General features: G+C 35.6%; 1 protein-coding gene across 6 annotated transcripts in view; it reads left to right on the top strand.

Annotated features, from left to right (window-relative positions):
* Window positions 1-18690, top strand: part of LOC135324989 (kinesin-like protein KIF2A) — a 59164-nt gene that overhangs the window by 16552 nt on the left and 23922 nt on the right. For 4 of the 6 annotated variants that reach the window (XM_064502226.1, XM_064502227.1, XM_064502230.1 and 1 more), the window contains exons 2-9: window positions 6246-6340; window positions 7606-7725; window positions 8168-8222; window positions 10357-10479; window positions 11028-11128; window positions 13343-13438; window positions 14076-14130; window positions 17382-17544. In XM_064502226.1, coding sequence (XP_064358296.1) covers window positions 6246-6340; window positions 7606-7725; window positions 8168-8222; window positions 10357-10479; window positions 11028-11128; window positions 13343-13438; window positions 14076-14130; window positions 17382-17544 — 808 coding nt within the window. The remainder of the gene's footprint in view (window positions 1-6245; window positions 6341-7605; window positions 7726-8167; window positions 8223-10356; window positions 10480-11027; window positions 11129-13342; window positions 13439-14075; window positions 14131-17381; window positions 17545-18690) is intronic. The other 2 variants (XM_064502228.1, XM_064502231.1) reach the window with 1 other exon arrangement.

Raw genomic sequence — 18690 nt, 5'->3', positions numbered from 1 at the left:
GAAGGTTTACAGAGCTCATAAAATGGAGTTGTAGTGTGCTTGTCACTTGACTCAGATGTTTCTGTAGAATTTAAAAACTGAAACAAAACGATTTGGTAGTGATTATTCACAAAAAATAAATATTAAAATGTACGTTTAATTAAAAATGAAATGAATGGTACTGTTCTTCAATATTTAAGAAATATGTTAGTGACCCATTTGCTAGTCTGATAACACTAAAACTACAGTAACAGCCAGCAAAAGGAGGAAAGCAGGTTGCATGGCAAAAATAAAACAAACTCTGTGATGGGTAAAACAAAGCTAGAACAACTGTGGTAGATGCAGAGGAGATAAAGGTAGATCGTCATAACTGCAAAGTCTCAGACAGTCCATTATACCAGGGCTGCTCTGTGTGGATAAATGAAACTTTGAAACAAAATCAAGCATGTTTAGTGTTGTGGGAAAAGGAACATCTGTCAATAATAGCTACCAGTTTTTCCTTGTGGATTAGCAGAAGGGCAGTATATACAGTACAGGGAGAAACATGGCAAATGTTGATCGAGTGAATAAGAACATTGGCACAGTTAACGTTACTGCGGGAGAGACCTAGATGGGAATTCTCTTTCTCCTTTGGGATTTTTTTCCTGGAATTCTGCTATAGTCATCATTTGGGGGGTGAAGAATTAGTCCCCCCTCCCCTCCCCCCTGGTCTGTAAGAGCGGGAAGATTCTGCCATCAGAATCATTATTTAAATTAGAGCCTATAGCACAGAAAAGAGTTTTCTGGACCACTGTAATTCTGGTATACAGTAATTTTGGAGTTCCTGATTTGCAGCTGATCTCTCTCTGTTAAACATAATTTTTTGTGCATAACTTGTGGTTTGTATTTTTTTTTTGTTTTAAGAAAGTGAAGAACATTTTGTTCTTCACGATTTTAATTGGTGATTATCAGGTGGCAGGGGATGAGGGTACAGCATGTCCAGAAGTCCCTTTATGAGGTGACATTGATGTTAGTCCCTCATGAGTGTGGTTTAAGAGAATCTTGGCTATTTCACAACTGGCCATTATAATCCTTTAAGGAAGGTGAAGCACCTGTTGCAGTGATCAACCTCAGTAAGGCTCCATAGCAGCAGCTCAGTTGTGCTATGTTTTTGAATGCATTTGTGAAGTACCTAATATTGATGCACTTAAACAGGCTAAATGTTTGGCTCACTGGACCACTACCTGAGCAAGGTCAGAGAGTGTAACAAGCTGTGCATTTTCTTTCCTGAAGGTTGTGTTGATTAACACTGCCATAACCTGTTCCTATTGATACAATTGGCTGGTTTTGAGTTGTAAAGACTTAAACAACTGTGTGATGTTATTAACATGCTATTCTGAGTCCTGCTACCATTTTGGGGGAGGAATGGGAGGGTCAGAGTGGAAATCATGAAACTTTTCTTTCTATAGTCTGATCCAGAGCTTGTGTGTAAAGTTGGAACTATTGACTCAAATATGTTTCTAAGACTTCATAAAATTTCTGTGTAAAAAGTGCAAATACAGCATCTCTTTAGGCCAGCGTACTCTATTTGGAAGTTTGGGGAAGGCCATGGTCCTTTTTCCAGCCTTACTTCTTGAGTCACTTGAGAGCGTGAAAAGCTGCTTGAGTCACATGCCAGCAAATACTTTAGCGCAGACTGTAACACCAACCCATCTTTAACACTGATAACTTAAGTTACTGAGAAGTATTAGAAAGATGAAAAGGTTTTAGTCTTGTAATTGATTGCTGCTTCAAAATTGTGGCAGTTTCAAGAAGTTTTGCAGGCAGAAAATGTTCATTGCACTTAGCGGTAAGGCTCAAAATTCAGATTGGTATTGCTATTACTTGGTGTTGCTGACTAGTTTGAGAGTTAGTTAAAATGTTGGGTTTAGCTGTGGTTATTTGCTTTTGCTGCTTCTTCCTAAACCTTTTTCTGCACCAATAGCTAGGCTAGAGGCTCTGACAATAAAGGTGGTTCTTCTGGTGTTTCTGCAGATATTTATACTTGTTTTCTCTACCTCTGGTTTTCAAATTTTCGTAAGATGGCTAGGAAGAGAGCCTATGTTCTTCATAGTTGATGAGTTCTTCACTTTGTGAAGAAGTTGATGTTGTTCACTTGTATTGATACAAGTTGATGTTCTTCACTTGTATTGATAAGAGTGAGAATATCATAAGGTATGTGTGTTCAAGGAATGTGACTCAAAGCCAAGGTAATTGTAATGTGGCATCATCAAATATATTTGCGTTGTCTTACTGTCGTATTTGCAGCAAAATTTTCTGCATGCTGTAGTTTGTTGGAGATAAGCCAGATGCCATACACTGTACAGAAGAAATTACTTATACAAATAATAGCCTTTTCAAATAACTTCTCAGTTAGTTCGGGATCTATAGCAGTATAACTACTTCCCAGAAAAAATTTTGCCTGTGATGTGAACTCTAGTGTGAGGAGAGGAACTGGAAGTTGAAGAAACTCTGGGTAAAGGATCAATGTATCAGCGCTGTGGCTGTACTTTCTTCTTTTGTTTTTGACATGTGTGTGAAGATGGTCTTTATTTACTTGTCCCTTTTTTATTTTGTCATAATGCACATTCATGAACACGTTTACATTTCAGGTTTTCATACCAACTCTAGAAAATGCATTAGGAATCAAGGACATTGCCTCCAACCACTCTGCAGATTCATTTGGCTTTTATGCTTTAGCATTTGCAGCTTGGTCTTGCTTTATATGCTAGACGAGGTTTATGCCAGCCTAATTGGTTGCTGGCATTCCTGAATTTCACAGCTGCTGTATTCAGCTGTGTACTAGAAAAATATAATGGAATACTGTTTGCAGAGAGCAAGAGGCAATTGTAAAGATGTAAATTTGCTTTCTGGCAGTTCAATAACATGAAAACTTTTAGTAACACATTAAGAATTTTGAGGAACAAATTGTGTAGGTATATTGCCAGTTTAAACATTATAGTATACATTTTCTATTTAAACTCAGAATATTTGGAAGTTAGACATAACTTTTATTTTTGTTAATGCTGTTTATGCAATCCTGACTTTCTTGGCCAGAGAGCAGATGAGGATTGGCATAGAGATGGAAGATTGATTGTGATTCTTTTGTTAAGGGATGTTGGCTTACTGTGTTTGTGAGAGGATTTTTTATTCATTCATCAGCCTGCTTTGATCTCCTTTCACTTGTTATGGCAAAGATTTAAGCCCTTAATTTTAAAGTGTTATTTCTTCTCTGTCAAAAAGTAGTGCAGAGCACAGGAGCAGGTAATATGCCTTGTTTGGTGGCTCTGTGACTGATGGTGTCTCAGCTTTCAGTTTTTAATAGCGGTTTTCCTTCAGAATTTAGCATGTTACCAGATTTTGTAGAGATTATAATAATTATGTTGTATAGAATATGTTTCTCCAAACTTATATTTTTCATGTATCAGTTTTCTCTTGATTACATGTTGACAGGTGGGCCAAGCCTTAAATAGTAGCAGAAGATTATACCAAAATAAGCTTGATGAGTCTTCCAGTTCCTACAGTGTTGAAGAGGTTTGACGCCCTTGTAGACCCAGAATGCAGTTTGTAGACATGGCAGAAGTGGCATCACTACAGGAAATATGTGGATTCTGTTGTTACCTTGCTAATAAACCAGATAGCTAATTAAAAATTTTTAAAACAGTGATTTTGTACAAAATTGGGCACTAGAGTTATTAACTACAGAAAAGTTAATGGAAAGATGTATTGAAGATCTTGCACAAAGAAAGCTTTTCCTGAAGCGCTTGTCCGTAGAAATGAAGTGCAGGAATGCCGTGCCCAGTGGGTCTGCGTTCGCATCGGCAGCAGTAGAATTAGGCGGTGATCCTGAGGGCAGGATGTGCGGTTGTGCAGCGTTGTCTGGGGGAGGAAACTGGAGGAAAATCTGTGCATCCAGGGGAAGGCATGGCTGTTATTCCTGCCCTTGCGGCTTCTGCACGCTCGCTGCTGGTCTTTGCATTCCAGCTGAGGGATGCCCCACTGCGCCAGCTTCACTGCTGAGAGTCACTGGCTTTTTCTGAGTACGTGTTGATGCACGTACAGGAAGGTGCAAACTATGACCTTCATGCGTGCTGGCTGTTATGTATGAGGTGAGCCCAGTGTAAATAGTGGTAGGGTGTTTGTTATTATTTACTCACCCTGTCTCAACAGCTTATGCAACAACTGATACCAGTGCAAATTGATACTGCGGCTATCAGAAAAAGTGAAGGAATCCAGACTTTCATTGCAGTGTATGCAAGGGGGGCGTAAGGCAGTGGAGAGACTGGGGCTTGAAAGAGAAAGATACTAGGGAAACAGGAATGGAGGGATTTGTTCGGAAAAAATATGAGTTAGAGGAATAAAAACTAGCAAATGCTAGAGAAGAGGAATCAAGTCTGGGAAAAGAGGGAGGATTTCTTGGTGTTTGTTTTTTTTGGTAAAGAATTACTTCATCTCCTTCAATGGGGAATTGAACCTTATGACTATGCTTTGGGCAGGGACAAGTCCAGAGGTTAAAAATGGTTATGTAAGGTTATGTTCATAGTAAGGTAAGTATTGTACATGTGAAATCACTGCTGCCCAGGGGTGCTAGCTTCTGTATTAGCCCCTGTGTTTGCTGTGTTTTGACTGAGTTTTAGTTATTCTCTTCTCCTGAATTTTATGCTAGAGTGCATAGATTTACTGTTACCTTCTGTGAGACTTGCAGCCTCTTTTTTACTTAGGTGCAAATGAATGATTAAGTAGCCTTTAGAATAAAATGAAATATTAAATTTATAAACCTGTGTTGCATGTGTTGTAAAGCAAGATTATCTGGGATTTCAGTTAAGGCTGATGCTGAAGTTTGATCCCTGAAATACTCACTGAAGTGTGATGGGCAAGTAAGATGTGGAAGGAGTGGATTCATGTGGCTGAGTGCTGTGGGCACTGTCAGAAGTGCCAGATTGCTCTTGCTCCCAGGTGCCTGCTCTGGAAGCTGCATAGGTGTATAGGCTTGTGCCGGAGGGAGCTCTGCTGCACCCCAGCTGGCCTGTTAAAGGCATCTGCAGTGCAGGTGTGGGTGTGGGTTGGCTGTAAGCTATAAACAAATAAAAACTGTGTGATTTTTGAGGGAGTTCATGTAAGAATTAACTACAGTTGTAATGAAGAAACTTCCTTCTGGGTGTATAAAGCTTTAGGAGTAAGCATTTTGTGTGCTGAGTTTAGAGGACTTTTTTTTTTTCCTTTAGGGTTTAATATAGATAAAACATGATTTAGGATTCCTTTTTACTGCACTGTTTATGTTTTCCTCTCAAATATAATATAGAGTAAGGAATTGCTTATTTCTGTTATGGCTCATTAAAGGAGAGTATTAGAGGAGTGGTTTTACTGGACTTGTATTCTTTGGAAACCCCAGTTCTTGGTACTCCTAGGGCAAAGCATAGATATGAAATCAACATGATACTTGCATCTTGCTCCTTTTGTGTCAGTGCATAGCTGAGCTGTTATTACAATTGCTCCTCACTACCATGTGTAGGAAATACGATAAAGTGTGACAGATGATATTAAAAGAATTTGTGATGCACTATATATTTAAGATGGAAAATCTTTCTCCCTACAGAAAGTTTCCTATTTTTATTGTACATTACAGGGGCTTGCTGACTTTGGCTCTCTTGTTTGAGAAGACATAGCAATGGCACCTTAACTCCAGCTTTACAATTTGTATTAACAGTTGTTTCTAAAACGATGATTTGAATTGTTGATGCAGGGAATTTGATTTTAATTGAATGATCAATTGTTTGAACGTTCATCAGAAATGGATATCAGAATTCAATTTCAAGGCACTTTGCTCCTATGTCAACATTTAATGTTGTAGCAGCCTGTGAAGGGAGAAAAAAACCCCTTTGTGTAGTGCACCATAGTAAACCTTCCTGCCAATAGGAGATTCATGGTGTTGCAATTGTTATCAAAACTTCTCAAAGAAAACAGGGTTTAAATTGTGTTTTTCACATGGTATGCTGCTTGCTTACCACTCAGTTTTCTGTTTCTTCAATTTTTCATTTGTATACTCTTGTATTAGAACGTCCCTTAGTGGATGAGATTTGAGCCAATTTACAGTATGTGGTCAGAGATCATCTTTTATTTATCTTTTTTTTTTTTTTTTTTTAACCTTCCTTTCTGCTTCTCTCTTTGTTTCCCTGTACAGGGATTAAAATAATTTCTGGGAAACTTTCCCACATGTTAATAAATGATTATTTGCATTTGCTTTCCAGGTCGAATTCACCAAGCTATGGTAACATCTCTAAATGAAGATAATGAAAGTGTGACTGTTGAATGGATTGAAAATGGAGACACTAAAGGCAAAGAGGTAAACTTCATCATTTTAGAACTTTTCTCTCTTAAAAAAAAAAAAAAAAGAGAGAGAAAACTGCATACTGCTTTGGAATTTGCACTGAAAGCAAAAGGAAAATATAAATCTTAAATTACTTAGTGATTCTTTGGTTCCAGATTTGGACAAGCCTTGGTTTCTGTTGTATTCAATTTGACTTCCTGAGGTCTCTGTCATAGCTTTTAGATAGTGCTTTTCATCTATTGATTTTGAACCAGATTAGAAGGGCTGTCCTCATTATCCCCTATTTACAAGTAGAAAAATCAGATTGTTGAGGAGGACAATGACTTGCAGTTCCGACAGGAAACTAGTGGGAGGGCTAGGTTAGAAATCTTTTGGTGTTTGTATTATTGTGGAACTGAACTTCTGGTTTGTTTATTTATTTTTATTGCACAATAATTTTCCAGCCTTGTTTTCCTTGAGAAACTGTGTCTCTGTGTGTCCCAGTTATGCTTTGCTATCCCCTCTTCCTGTAAATTTTGGACCAGTCAACTGATGTCAGCTGAGATTTGGATAAGCACCTCAGAAACTACACATCAGCAGTTTTGTGAAAACAGGGGAAAAGCAAAAAAAAAATTGTGAGAATGTCCTACCGATGAAAGAGCTTATCTGTTTGGACATACAGAACCATACTGTAATAAGGTCTTTGAAAGGTCCAGCCGGGCGAAATGTCAGTCTAGAGACCAAAGCATTTAAGATCTCCAGGAAACCAGGTTTCAATAGTTCTGAAACCAGTTATTTTTGAGATATAATCCCTGTCCTGGCCCCAGCACTCCCCCCTGCTCCCTCATGGCATTTTGAATAAGTAACACTTACAAGAAAAAAAATAGCTGATAAATTTAACATGGTTTCCACCTGTGCTTTTATTTTTTGAATTATCTGGGAAATTTCAAGTAATTGAGGTCTCTTTGTTTTATAGAATGTCTTTCATATTCTACAGTAATTGTCAATTTACCACAGTCATACTGACTACTTTTGTTTTAATTTTATCCCTTTACAAAATTATTAATATCTACTGGTCATTTTTAATTCATTTGTTTTCTGAAATGCGTATGTTTTCAAGTAATACAAAGAACAAAGCTTAAGCTCTTTTTAGAAATGAGAGGTTTCGGGTTATAGATTTAACCAATTGTGATGTAAAAACACTAAATATATTTATTGTGTATTCTCAAACTTAAGAGGAGAGATGGAGAGGGTGAATTTATCCAAAGGCTTATAAATGTGTGTTATATTCTTTTAAACAGATTGACTTGGAAAGCATATTTTCACTTAACCCAGATCTTGCACCTGATGAAGATATTGAGCCTAGTCCAGAGACACCACCACCACCTACTCCATCAGCCAAAGTAAACAAAATTGTGAAGGTTGGTAATACCTAAGCAACATGCACATATTAAACTTACAGTACTCCTATGCATGTTGTAATCCTTGAATTTTTAAGTCTAACTTTTTGTCTGTGGATCTACTTTATAAATGTTTTCCCTTCTTTTTCCTGTGGTGGATAGGGAAAAGATAAAAGATTTTTAAGAACATGTCTGAGAGAGAGGGAATCGAGGACTAATGCTTATATTACTGAATATATCTCAAGAAAAAGTATTGAAAAGGTGTTTGAGATTGTTTTGAAACAGTACGTATAGTTCAAGGACTCCTCATTCCATGCTTTTCTTGGAGAGATTTTGCAGCAGTCACCTTTCTGTATTACTGGCAGCATGTTATTTTTATTCACTGGAATTAAGCAGAGGTGGGGCTGCAGTTTACGTTTTCAGTAATAAGGTGATCAAATAACAGAGATTTCTTTCTTTATAGAGTCGGCGGACTGTGGCACCAATTAAGAATGACACCCCTGCCAGAGATAACAGAGGTAAATGTATCTTTCCATTTCACGGAACTAAAAATATGGGAACATGTTAAAGTATGGGAAGACATGCTAATCTAAAATTCTGTAGTAATTCTGCATTTCTAGTTCAGTATGTACCTGTAAGAAAGGTAAAGGACATAGCACATCATTCCTGGAATTATTCCTCCGGATATTTAGAAATGGATACTGTACAAATAGTATTTATATGCAAGTGCCATATAAGCAATATAACATTAAGAAGGTTAAGCTGAATGAACTGAAGGTGCAGAAGTTTGAAGTTCATTAATTATGCTACATTAAATCATGTGTGACTTTTGCAAATTGAAGCATGCTCAGTTTGCTTCAGCTTCACAGTGCTTTAATATACACTAAATGGTGCATTTAAAAGTTCTTACACTTTCAGTTTTCTAACAGACCCCTGTAAACATTCATTCAAAGACTACTTAAACCCTACAGGTTATTTCTCAGTCTACAGTCCACAGCAAAAAGCTATATAAAATGCTGAAATATCACAGGAGGGTGGGTGAATGAAATATGTGTTAGCTGAATATAGATATAACACGTCTAGAATATAAGAAGGAATAGTAATTGCTTAGAAAGTGTTTACCTTTTCTCTCCAGGCGCTAAGCTTAACTGACTTCTATTGATGATGGTGATGGGATTCTTTCAAACATTATTGTTTAAATTAATGACTAGATTCCGTTCCATCTGTTTAAATTTGAAAAACAAGTTGGCTTGCTTATCTTTGTTTTTGTTGCTAGTGTTCAGAATCTCTTCTGAGGAACCGTTGAGTTCACTTTCTCCCTTCTGTCATTTGCTTCTGGAGGTGTAAACAAACTAGAAATTTATCAGGATGTTTTTTTCAAATTAATTTGTCTAAATTTGAAACATTTTATTGATGTGGTCTCCTCCTCACTTTCTGCCTTTTTATAATTTTTTTATTTTCAACTCTTTCTACTTTTGTTTTGAAAGTTTTTCTACTATTGGCATTGCATGATTACATCAAATATCTGTACAAGTTGTCATTTGTAGTAAGTGATCTGTTTGATATAGAATAAGCCCTGTAACTTGCATTTTAGTGGGAACTCTACATCTTATTATTCACACTTTACCTAAGAATTTGTTCTTTGTTGGTCTTGTAATTAAGCTTTTCTTAACATACTGTTTTGTTCAGTGTATTTAATTCATGCTACAATCTATATCTCCTACCATATTTGGAACTGATTTGGGCATTTGTCTTGTCTACCCATTTGATATTTGTTTCCATAGTTGTCTCCATGTTGTATACAGTGCTGGCATTGTTTGGAATGTCATCTCTAAACTAATAATCAGAGCTATTACCTTCACTTTCATACTCCTCCTGACAGACCTCTTTAGTAATGTGTATAAGAAACTGGCCAGCCGAAGTGGAGCTGTTTGAAGCAACTCTGAAAAACAGCTTAAAGCATTCAGCTCTACCGACGAGGCCTGCATGCTCACTGCTCCCGCAGAATTCACTGAGAAGAGACATCACTCGGCACCTTTAGAAACCACCATCTTTATTACATATAAAATCAATGCATAAATTTAGTTAGACGTATTGATTGCATACATCCCCTGTAATACAGCGTCAAAAAGATTTGTTTCTTCCACTTGTAGATTGTATGGCACTTCGCTGCCTTTCATTTATGTCCCTCTACTCTGCCAGAAGTTGTAGGTTCAATGGGCTGGAACCATTTTGTAATTGTTAGAGAATGTGGAACAGCAGGGTCTTGCTTCTAACTAGGTTTTTGGGTTTTATCACAGTATAAATAAAACTTCAGTACTTCAGACTGCAGTACTGCAAATCTCCAGGTACATATTTCACTTTGTGCACATAATAAATTGTACTGAAGTATTTAAAAACATGCATGTGTGGCATTGGTACTTAATAATTCTGTTGTGTTGGTATAGAACATTAGGTAAAAAAGGCTACGTACTGAATGTCTTTATTAATAGACTTTCCATATGTATGTTTTTTTCTGCCCTTAGTAAATTGCTGTTTCTTGAAAGGAGCCTTGTTTTTATCTTGTCATAATAAAGTATTTTGGAGTTGGATAGAAATAGGGAAAATGTTAATCTTTCATACCTAGATCAGCTTTGTGCTTTTCTTTTGCAGTGGTTGGTTCTGCACGTGCACGGCCTACTCAGCTTCCTGAACAGTCTTCCTCCTCACAACAGAATGGTAGTGTTTCAGATATATCTCCAGTTCAAGCTGCAAAAAAGGAATTTGGACCCCCTTGTATGTAAATCGTGTATCAAGGATTCATTCATTCTGGGCATTACATGTACATTCTCTTGGATTATGTTGTTGTCCATAAATGACAAAAGGTCTATATATGCAGTTGTCTGTAGGCTTCCTTAAGAAGCTTTTTCAGAGTGCTAAACAAATGTTCAGTTTTGTCATAGTCATGCTAGCATTTGTTTTTTCCTTTATCTTTTTTTAACCATGGCTGTTCTTTTTTAATTTGCCTAATTTTTCTTTGAATTCAAACCAAGAGATCACATGTATTTGTCCAAATATTTTTGAGGGTCATTTTCCTTATATTTTTGGTTGTGTAATTGTTGTCCTGTTTCCATGATTTTTTCTAATTCAGTTATTTTATAAATTTTAGAAATTAAATTGCCATAATAATTCTATACTAGTACTGATTTGCTTGAAAAGTTAGTTGATGTAAATACATGTATTCTAATTATTGCTAAATTAATATAATTGAAATGTTGTAGTGTAAGTAACTAAATTCATGCAATAAACTGAAAATATCTTTAAATCGTATCATTTTCTTTAAGCACGTAGAAAATCTAATTGTGTAAAAGAGGTTGAAAAATTGCAAGAGAAACGTGAAAAAAGAAGGTTACAGCAGCAAGAACTTAGAGAAAAAAGAGCTCAGGTTAGTATTTTTAGCTCAGAGATGGAAAACATATGCCAGCAAGAGAAGATGTATGCAAAGTACTTGTGCTTTTTGCAGTCTTCAGTAATTGTTATGAACTGTTACAATCTTGAAATTAAATGTTTTCTTCCTATATACAAGTTTGATAAGTATTTTGGTGCACAGTTGCATTGCTTTGGTAACTATTTTTTTAGAAATTTTTTTCCCCTCTCTTTCTTTCTGCAGAAATAATTGCTTGTAATTTCTGTAATGTCTTATCTTTCCGTGGTTATTTAAAAATCAAGTACTGGTGATAACTGTTTCTTAGGGAAGATACATTGATAAAATATAATCAAACCTTTGGCTTTTAGATAAGGTTGTTATTCTAGGTGAAGTATTACAACATTGTGATAAATTGTTTTTTCTGATCTTTGAAGCTTAGAAGAAGAAGTATTCGAGACTCAGATTTGAAGAATGATATTTTTTTCTTTAAACCTGTCTGTGTATTTTGAATTTAGCTTTGCATCATGCAGGCAACTTGGCAGTGAGTTGTTAGAAACTTTGGTGAAAGACATGAAGTTGCTAATCCTGTTAGAAAATCTCTTAACATTAAATGACAGTAGTGTAAAAGCTTTAGCAAAGCTAGTAGCATAATCTTGTTGACAGGCCTATGTATATGTGTTAGTCTCTCTAAAGAGGTACTACCAATCTGCTAATGACATAAGAATTACCACGACTAAGCTGACCTAAAATAATGTATGCGGAACTCGTGTTCTCTAATTTTCATCCATTTAAACAAATACAAAACATTAGCATGTCTTTGTCTGTGAGGAACAGATATTTTTTGTTCTATATATTAAAATTCTTTGACATGGTACTACACCTAAAATTTTATTTTTTTCACTTCCAAGAAGACTCCCGTTGGATTTGAGTCTTAAGCTTCTGTATGAGGAAGTTCTGTTTGTCTTGGTGATCTTTACGTATCTGTGCTTTCTGTTGCTTTGTGTGTTCTGTTGTTGTTGTGAAATACAGCAATAATCAGGCAGCCACTGTCCTCAAAGAGGGAACAGCTTTAACTAGAGTTTGAAGAATATTAGGCAAATACTTTTTCCATAAGAAGCAATAGTCCTTTCTGAATTTTAGAAGGAAACATTTCAGCAGTAATACATTTTGAATGGACTTACTGTAAGTAGTTTTTAGTACACTGTAGTCAGAGTGGAAAACTTAAAGGTGCAGTCAACTTCTAATTACCAAGGCACAGTTTTATCTGAGGTGAGGATTAACCATGTCACAGATGCAGAGGCATAAGCTGGCTGCATTTCAGTTTATTAACCCCTATGCAGTATTGTGTGAAGGTGCCTATCCTATTTCTATAACCAGTGGTGGTCCAGAAGCAGTTTTAGCTAATTTGTGAGGAGTTGTGCAAATGTTAATAAGGTTTGAGCACCAGAGCTGGCTGTGTATGCCATCATTAGGATGTCCTGAAATTGTGTAAAATCTGACAGTACTGGGGAGAAATGACAGGAAAGGCATTTGAGTGATTCTGCAGAGAATCAGCTTAGCTCACAATGAGCTCAGTTGCTCTGGTTTAGCAAGACTTGCAGGGTCTCCATGCGTGGCCTCTTACTTGTCTAGGGGTGGGAGGGCTTGTGAGCTTGGACGTAGGATACTGTGTATCCTGGGGGTCGCTTCTGCTTTCATTGGAACTTCAAGTGTTGGAAGTATGTTTCCAATGCATCTGAGTAACTGTAGGAATTTACTCAGGGCTAGTAGTAGGATCAACATCATGTAATCGACTTGGATCCAGCAGGGGTGTGTTTAGAGCAGCTGGGATATTTGCACTGTATTCTGCAGGGTGTTTTGTAGTACCTCTATTCATAGAATCTATCCATTTGTCCATTGAACTGCCTTATCTCAGATTAAGAATAGTTGAGCATATAGTCTATATGTTATTGTGCCGTTGTTCAGGAATATTTCTTTACTGTGAAGATGCTGGCAAAAGGCAGTCATTTCTCTTTCTTGAATAGACTTTTAATGAGACCTCAATTAAAGAGTGTTTTGTATTACATGCCAACCAAAAATAGTCTTGCAGTCAAGACATTTCTGGGGTCTTGGAGAAATATTAAAATTTCAGCTAATGTGTATTTTTTTATAAGTTAATTTGGAAGGTATTTAAATGAATCCATTTCAGAAAAAAAATATGTGTATTGGAACTTCTGTTGCTTACTTTCCTAGGATGTTGATGCTACAAACCCAAATTATGAAATTATGTGTATGATAAGAGATTTCAGAGGAAGTTTGGATTATAGACCACTGACAACTGCAGATCCTGTAAGTACCTCAGGAGGTGTGAATTTTTTCATCCCTTTTTATTTCTGATTTGTTTTTTAGTTTTTAAAAGCTTGAATATACTTTCGTCTATAAATATCAACAGTAAGTAGTTTAATATATATATCAGTATTCTTTATACCATGGGTTTATTTTTTCAGTAATTTGATGATATTGAAACTAGTAGGCATTGGAATTCCTAAGATATGAAATTAATAATTATTAAGTATTTTATGTCATTTAATTATATTCTAACTATAAAATAATATCAGCAGGTATTAAGTAATCAGCCTCTGTAGTCTCAATTTTCTTGGAAGGCCACGTGATTTGACAATTTCCATCATTAGCGTAGCTACACTAATACACCTGTATTTGCTTGTTGTGTTCCAAGATGTAGCTGGTACTCTATAGGATCAGAGCAATAGGTGCAGGGAGGTTTTTTTACTCGTCATGTCTGGTTCTCCCTTTTGGGTTCATGTTTATTGTGCAGATGCAATGGGCTTTTGCAAGTTCAGATGACTCACTGCCTTGTAAATGTCTCTTCATTTAACTGATCAGTTACTTAATTTAAAAAATAGAGATAAAATATTGTATAACTGGAATTAGGATGTAATTCACTGAAAGATTCTTTTCTTTGTAGATTGATGAACACAGGATATGTGTTTGTGTACGAAAACGACCACTCAATAAAAAAGGTATGATCATACAAATTTTTGAGGAATTTCTCTCTGAAAAGCTGCTTCTGATAATATAATATTATTAAGAGATGCAGAAATACTGGTCATATACTGGAAATGCTAGATAATATGCATGAGGGAACCAGGAAATGCATAGATTTATAGATAACCTAGATAAAGACTGGGTAAAAAGTAGTTTAATTATTACCATTTTATAGATGGAGAGCCAAGGCACAGAGGGACAGTGCAGTTTTTTCCAAGGTCATCTGAGATGTATTTAGTTGATCTGGGAGTTAATTCAACTGGAATTTCCTGAGTAATTTTACACTACTTTAGGAACACCATTCTTTTTAAGTGTACCTTAACTATCCTTTGAATAATCTCCTGATCAGTGAGCTACCCAATAAAATGTTTCCACACATTTTTTACATATGTATCTTTGATTCAAGACCACTTTGAACTATAAACATTGCAGGAACAATTTGGGTGCCTAAACAGAGGTGTCTTATGATGTGATAGGTGCCCAAGGGTATCCAAGACATTCTCACAGGGCTAGTGGATTACAGACAATTTGGAGAGTTGTATCTCCTGAAGCTGTAGCTCCAGGCTGGACAAGTTACCCTAGGGCATATAAAATGGCACTAAACACCTGTTTCTAGGTACTGGAATCAGTCCCTAGTAGCTTGTTTTTATATATAGGAATATTGTTACAACGTTTTTCTTACTGTCTGCTCACCAGACTGGAGTTTGTCTTCCAGAAGAGCATACAGGTTTTCAATTCTTATTAAATCCCAGTTTTCCCATGAAGTTCTTTACTCTCAGTGGGAAATTAGGAACTGCACTTACTTCTGAATTGGAACCTGTCTGAATTCAGCACTGAAGTAACCTGATTTTCACTTTGAAAGATGTTTCTTTCCCTTTCTTTTTGCTATATTTTGTTTAGCTAAAGGACTCAAAGAGCATCACTGTGACTCTGAAACAACATAGGATGCATTTATTATTCTTGTACTGTCAGAAGTACACATCGAGGAATACTTTAGCAAGCACATTCAGGGGGATATGGGAGGATTGTAAGGGAAAGGGAAAAGATAAATTGATATTAGTGTATAGTTAGTTTTCTTTTCTCTTATTTTTTCCCTCTGTGTTGTTGCTTTCCTGACTCTTTTTTCTTATTCCCTGTATTTCTCCTGTCCTTTTTCTTTTATTGACCTGAAAGGAATGAATAATCTCAAAATTTGGTTAATTGAAACTATTGTACATAACCTATGTAATAAGGGCATTCAACACACAGTTCCTATAGTAGTTAAATTTCCATTTTAGCATTATAGGTTATCTTTAATAAAATATGTCTTAGAAATCCAATACATCTAGGGGGAAGGCCACCTTCTGTCTGCACTGAAGTTAAGAAAGTGAAATTACAGTAAATGACAGCTGTCATGAGGCATGAGTTATGATTCAAAAGTGGGTTTTGATTCTGTGCAAGTTGCATATCTTAGGTATTGGTGATTTGGAGCCTATTATGAAAACAGTTTTAAGGAGTTTGTAGGAAGATGAGTGTCTAAGCAAAAAATGAGGTTTGCACAAAAGTTACTTTGCATTTTTAAGAATAAATTATAATAAAAAGGAATTAATGAATATGCACTAAAATTTTGAAAGTTCACAAGAAACAATATTTTTCATGCCACATGTTAAAATTGAAGAATAAAAAAGAATTAAAGATACCAGTGTTTAATGCCCAGAAGAGGAAGAATACAAATATGTTGTTTCCTTTATTATTACAATAATAACATATGTCAGAAACATTGTTTTTCCCTTTTCATGTTCTGTATTTTGAAGTAATGTAAGGTGTTCAAATCATCTGATAGAAATCAGGCGTATAGACCAATTTTTGTCAGTCTTAAAAACACAAAATCTTCACTAAAGTCTTTAGGTGTTGTTAGCACCAGTTGTTGATTGAGAAGTGTATGGTGGGTTTCAGAGACATTATTCCAAATTTTCATCAGTAAGGAACACAGGTTGTCTTAACAAATAGCTGGGAGCAAATAAATGTCTTATTGCAAACAACCATTTAAGAAAAAACAACTTTTGACTGCTTTAACTAAAAAGCTTTTGCTGCAAAGAATTGACCTTCATATATCTGTTTTCACCAGTGTTCTTTATTTCTTCTCTATGATTACTGCAGAATAATTACATTTTATTTTATTGCAGTGCATTTGAAATTTGGTTGTATAGTGACATGAATGCATACTCCTGCTTCTGTGCAATGTCATGCAGTGGTAACCATGGTACTGTTTGATCAGTATGCTTACTGATGATACGATTTCTATCTGATTTTATAAAGCCACATCAAATTGTTGAATTGTATGCCTTAAGAAATTTTAAATAGAAATGCAAGTAGGACACATTAGTGATCTTGACTATATGTACAAAGGATCTTTATTTTTGTGCATATCATGGATCAGTGGGTTCTGTGTGTTTTGCTGACTCGTATCTCATGCAATTAGCTGTAAATTGTAGGGCTGTCTAGTAATTATAACCTGGGAACACAGTATTGAAATCACATCTAGATGGCTTTTGTTCATTCCCAGTGATAGGAAGCATCATTAGTTTTTTCATCTTTTTCTGCTTACAGGACAATTTTTAGAAAGCACTTTGCTCTGAAGTAATTCTATATTAAAGACTTAAAATTTTGATTGCAGTAGTAATCTACAAAGGAAAATCTCTATGTAGAATACAGGCAAAATTTGTCTTTTTGAAAGCTTTGAAACATTAGTCTTTAATTTCAAGGATTTAAGTAAGATAAAAAGAAAAAAATATCAAATAAAAATTTCTCAGGAGGATGTTAATTTCTTTGTGTTTGTAAGTCCGACAGTCCACATAGCATTAGACTGTAGGATCCAGTGTCTCCAGAAGAGCAGTTATTTGTAAAAGCTCAAAGCATATGGTAGTAATCAATAGAACAGTACATGAGCCACAGGGAAAAAAATCAAATCCATTATAGAATCCATTGTATGTTGTTTTAAAATACGTACCAAGCTATAATGATAGTACTATAATTAGTGATCTTATTTTTTTAATCAACTTTGGAGTACTTCTAATAAAATCTCTTATTTAGCAGATTGCTATCTAGGTACCAGAAGCTCAGGTCCATTGCAATGTTGTTACTTGGAGGAGCTGTGTTATCTTAGATTATAAGAATGTAAACAATGAAAAAATGTAAACAAAATATGTTGCTAGTTAAATATATATATATTTCACTTATTTTATAGAAACTTTAATGAAAGACCTTGATGTAATAACAATTCCTAGTAAAGATGTTGTGATGGTACATGAACCAAAACAAAAGGTGGATTTAACAAGGTACCTAGAAAACCAAACTTTTCGTTTTGATTATGCCTTTGATGACACGGCTCCTAATGAAATGGTTTACAGGTATGTGTATATGCTTTTTTTGTGAACCTTTTTTCTCATTCATCTTCCCTGTCAATAACTGTGGGCTTACCTTGGTCATGGACTTCACTCCTATTCTCTGTGTCACCGGATATATGTATCACTACCTCTATACTTTTGTCTGTATTTTTTTGGTTTAACTCTGTTTATACTGAATTTTTCATCTGCATCTTCATCTCCACTTGTATTGACCATATAGTTCTCAATCCAAGCCCTACCTTTCCAGACTGTAGCGTATATTGTTTGCCTTCTCAACTGCTGAATTTTTGAACAGCTTCATTGACTCTCCATTTTACTCAGGGTTATTGAGTTATTAATTTGTATCCATGCAGCACCTGAGGCACTAATTATTATTTCTGGTCTTCTAGAAACTCAGAATGAAAGGACAGTTCCAGCGTCAAAGAGCTTGCAGTTTGAATATAAGATAAAGAGAATCGATGGAAAGAAATTAGAAAAGGGTAGGGAAAAAGTAGAGAGAGAGGTTATATTTACTATGCAGTATATTGCTGAAATACTTTGCTGGTTTGGCTATTGGAAGCAATCTAGCTGATACAGCACAGAGATATAGGGGAAAGAACTGATCTGGCTCAAAAAGCTGTATGTTTCTGATTTAAAAAAACAACAACAAAGACACCCCCAATGTATTTAGATCTCCATTTTTTCTCCTTTATTCTTCTGTTTCACTCCCCCAGTTGGCACAGACTAATGCACACAGTGCTTTCAAAATAGTCCACCAAGTATTGAGTTAACTTGTTTAGAACGAGCTCTTTATCTGTGTGCTACAAGTCAGTGAGTAGATACCAGTAACAGGCAAATATAGACAGAATTATAATCTTGGTACACGGTCTAAATGCTCTGAAACTTTTTGTGAGGAATATTGATTGAGAAGATAACTTTCCTTATGTTTGAGAAGTGCTTCTCATAACCTTAAAGAGGAATGGAAGAGAAAAATTTTTTTTTTTATCCAACAGCTAGAAAGTGAAAGTCAATGTTGTGTCCTGATGGATGTTGGACGCTAATGTTCTGTCTGCATAAGAGAAAATGCATAATAAAAGAATTATAAAAAGTACTTGAAAATGAAAATTTCTATCTTATGCTTGATATAAGTAAGAAGGGAAAGATAGCAAA

This window comes from Dromaius novaehollandiae, chromosome Z (assembly GCF_036370855.1).
Source record: "Dromaius novaehollandiae isolate bDroNov1 chromosome Z, bDroNov1.hap1, whole genome shotgun sequence".
NCBI classification, from domain to species: Eukaryota; Metazoa; Chordata; class Aves; order Casuariiformes; family Dromaiidae; genus Dromaius; species Dromaius novaehollandiae.
The sequence above is the reverse complement of the archived record's forward strand: the minus strand, read 5'-3'. Positions and strand labels throughout refer to the sequence as shown.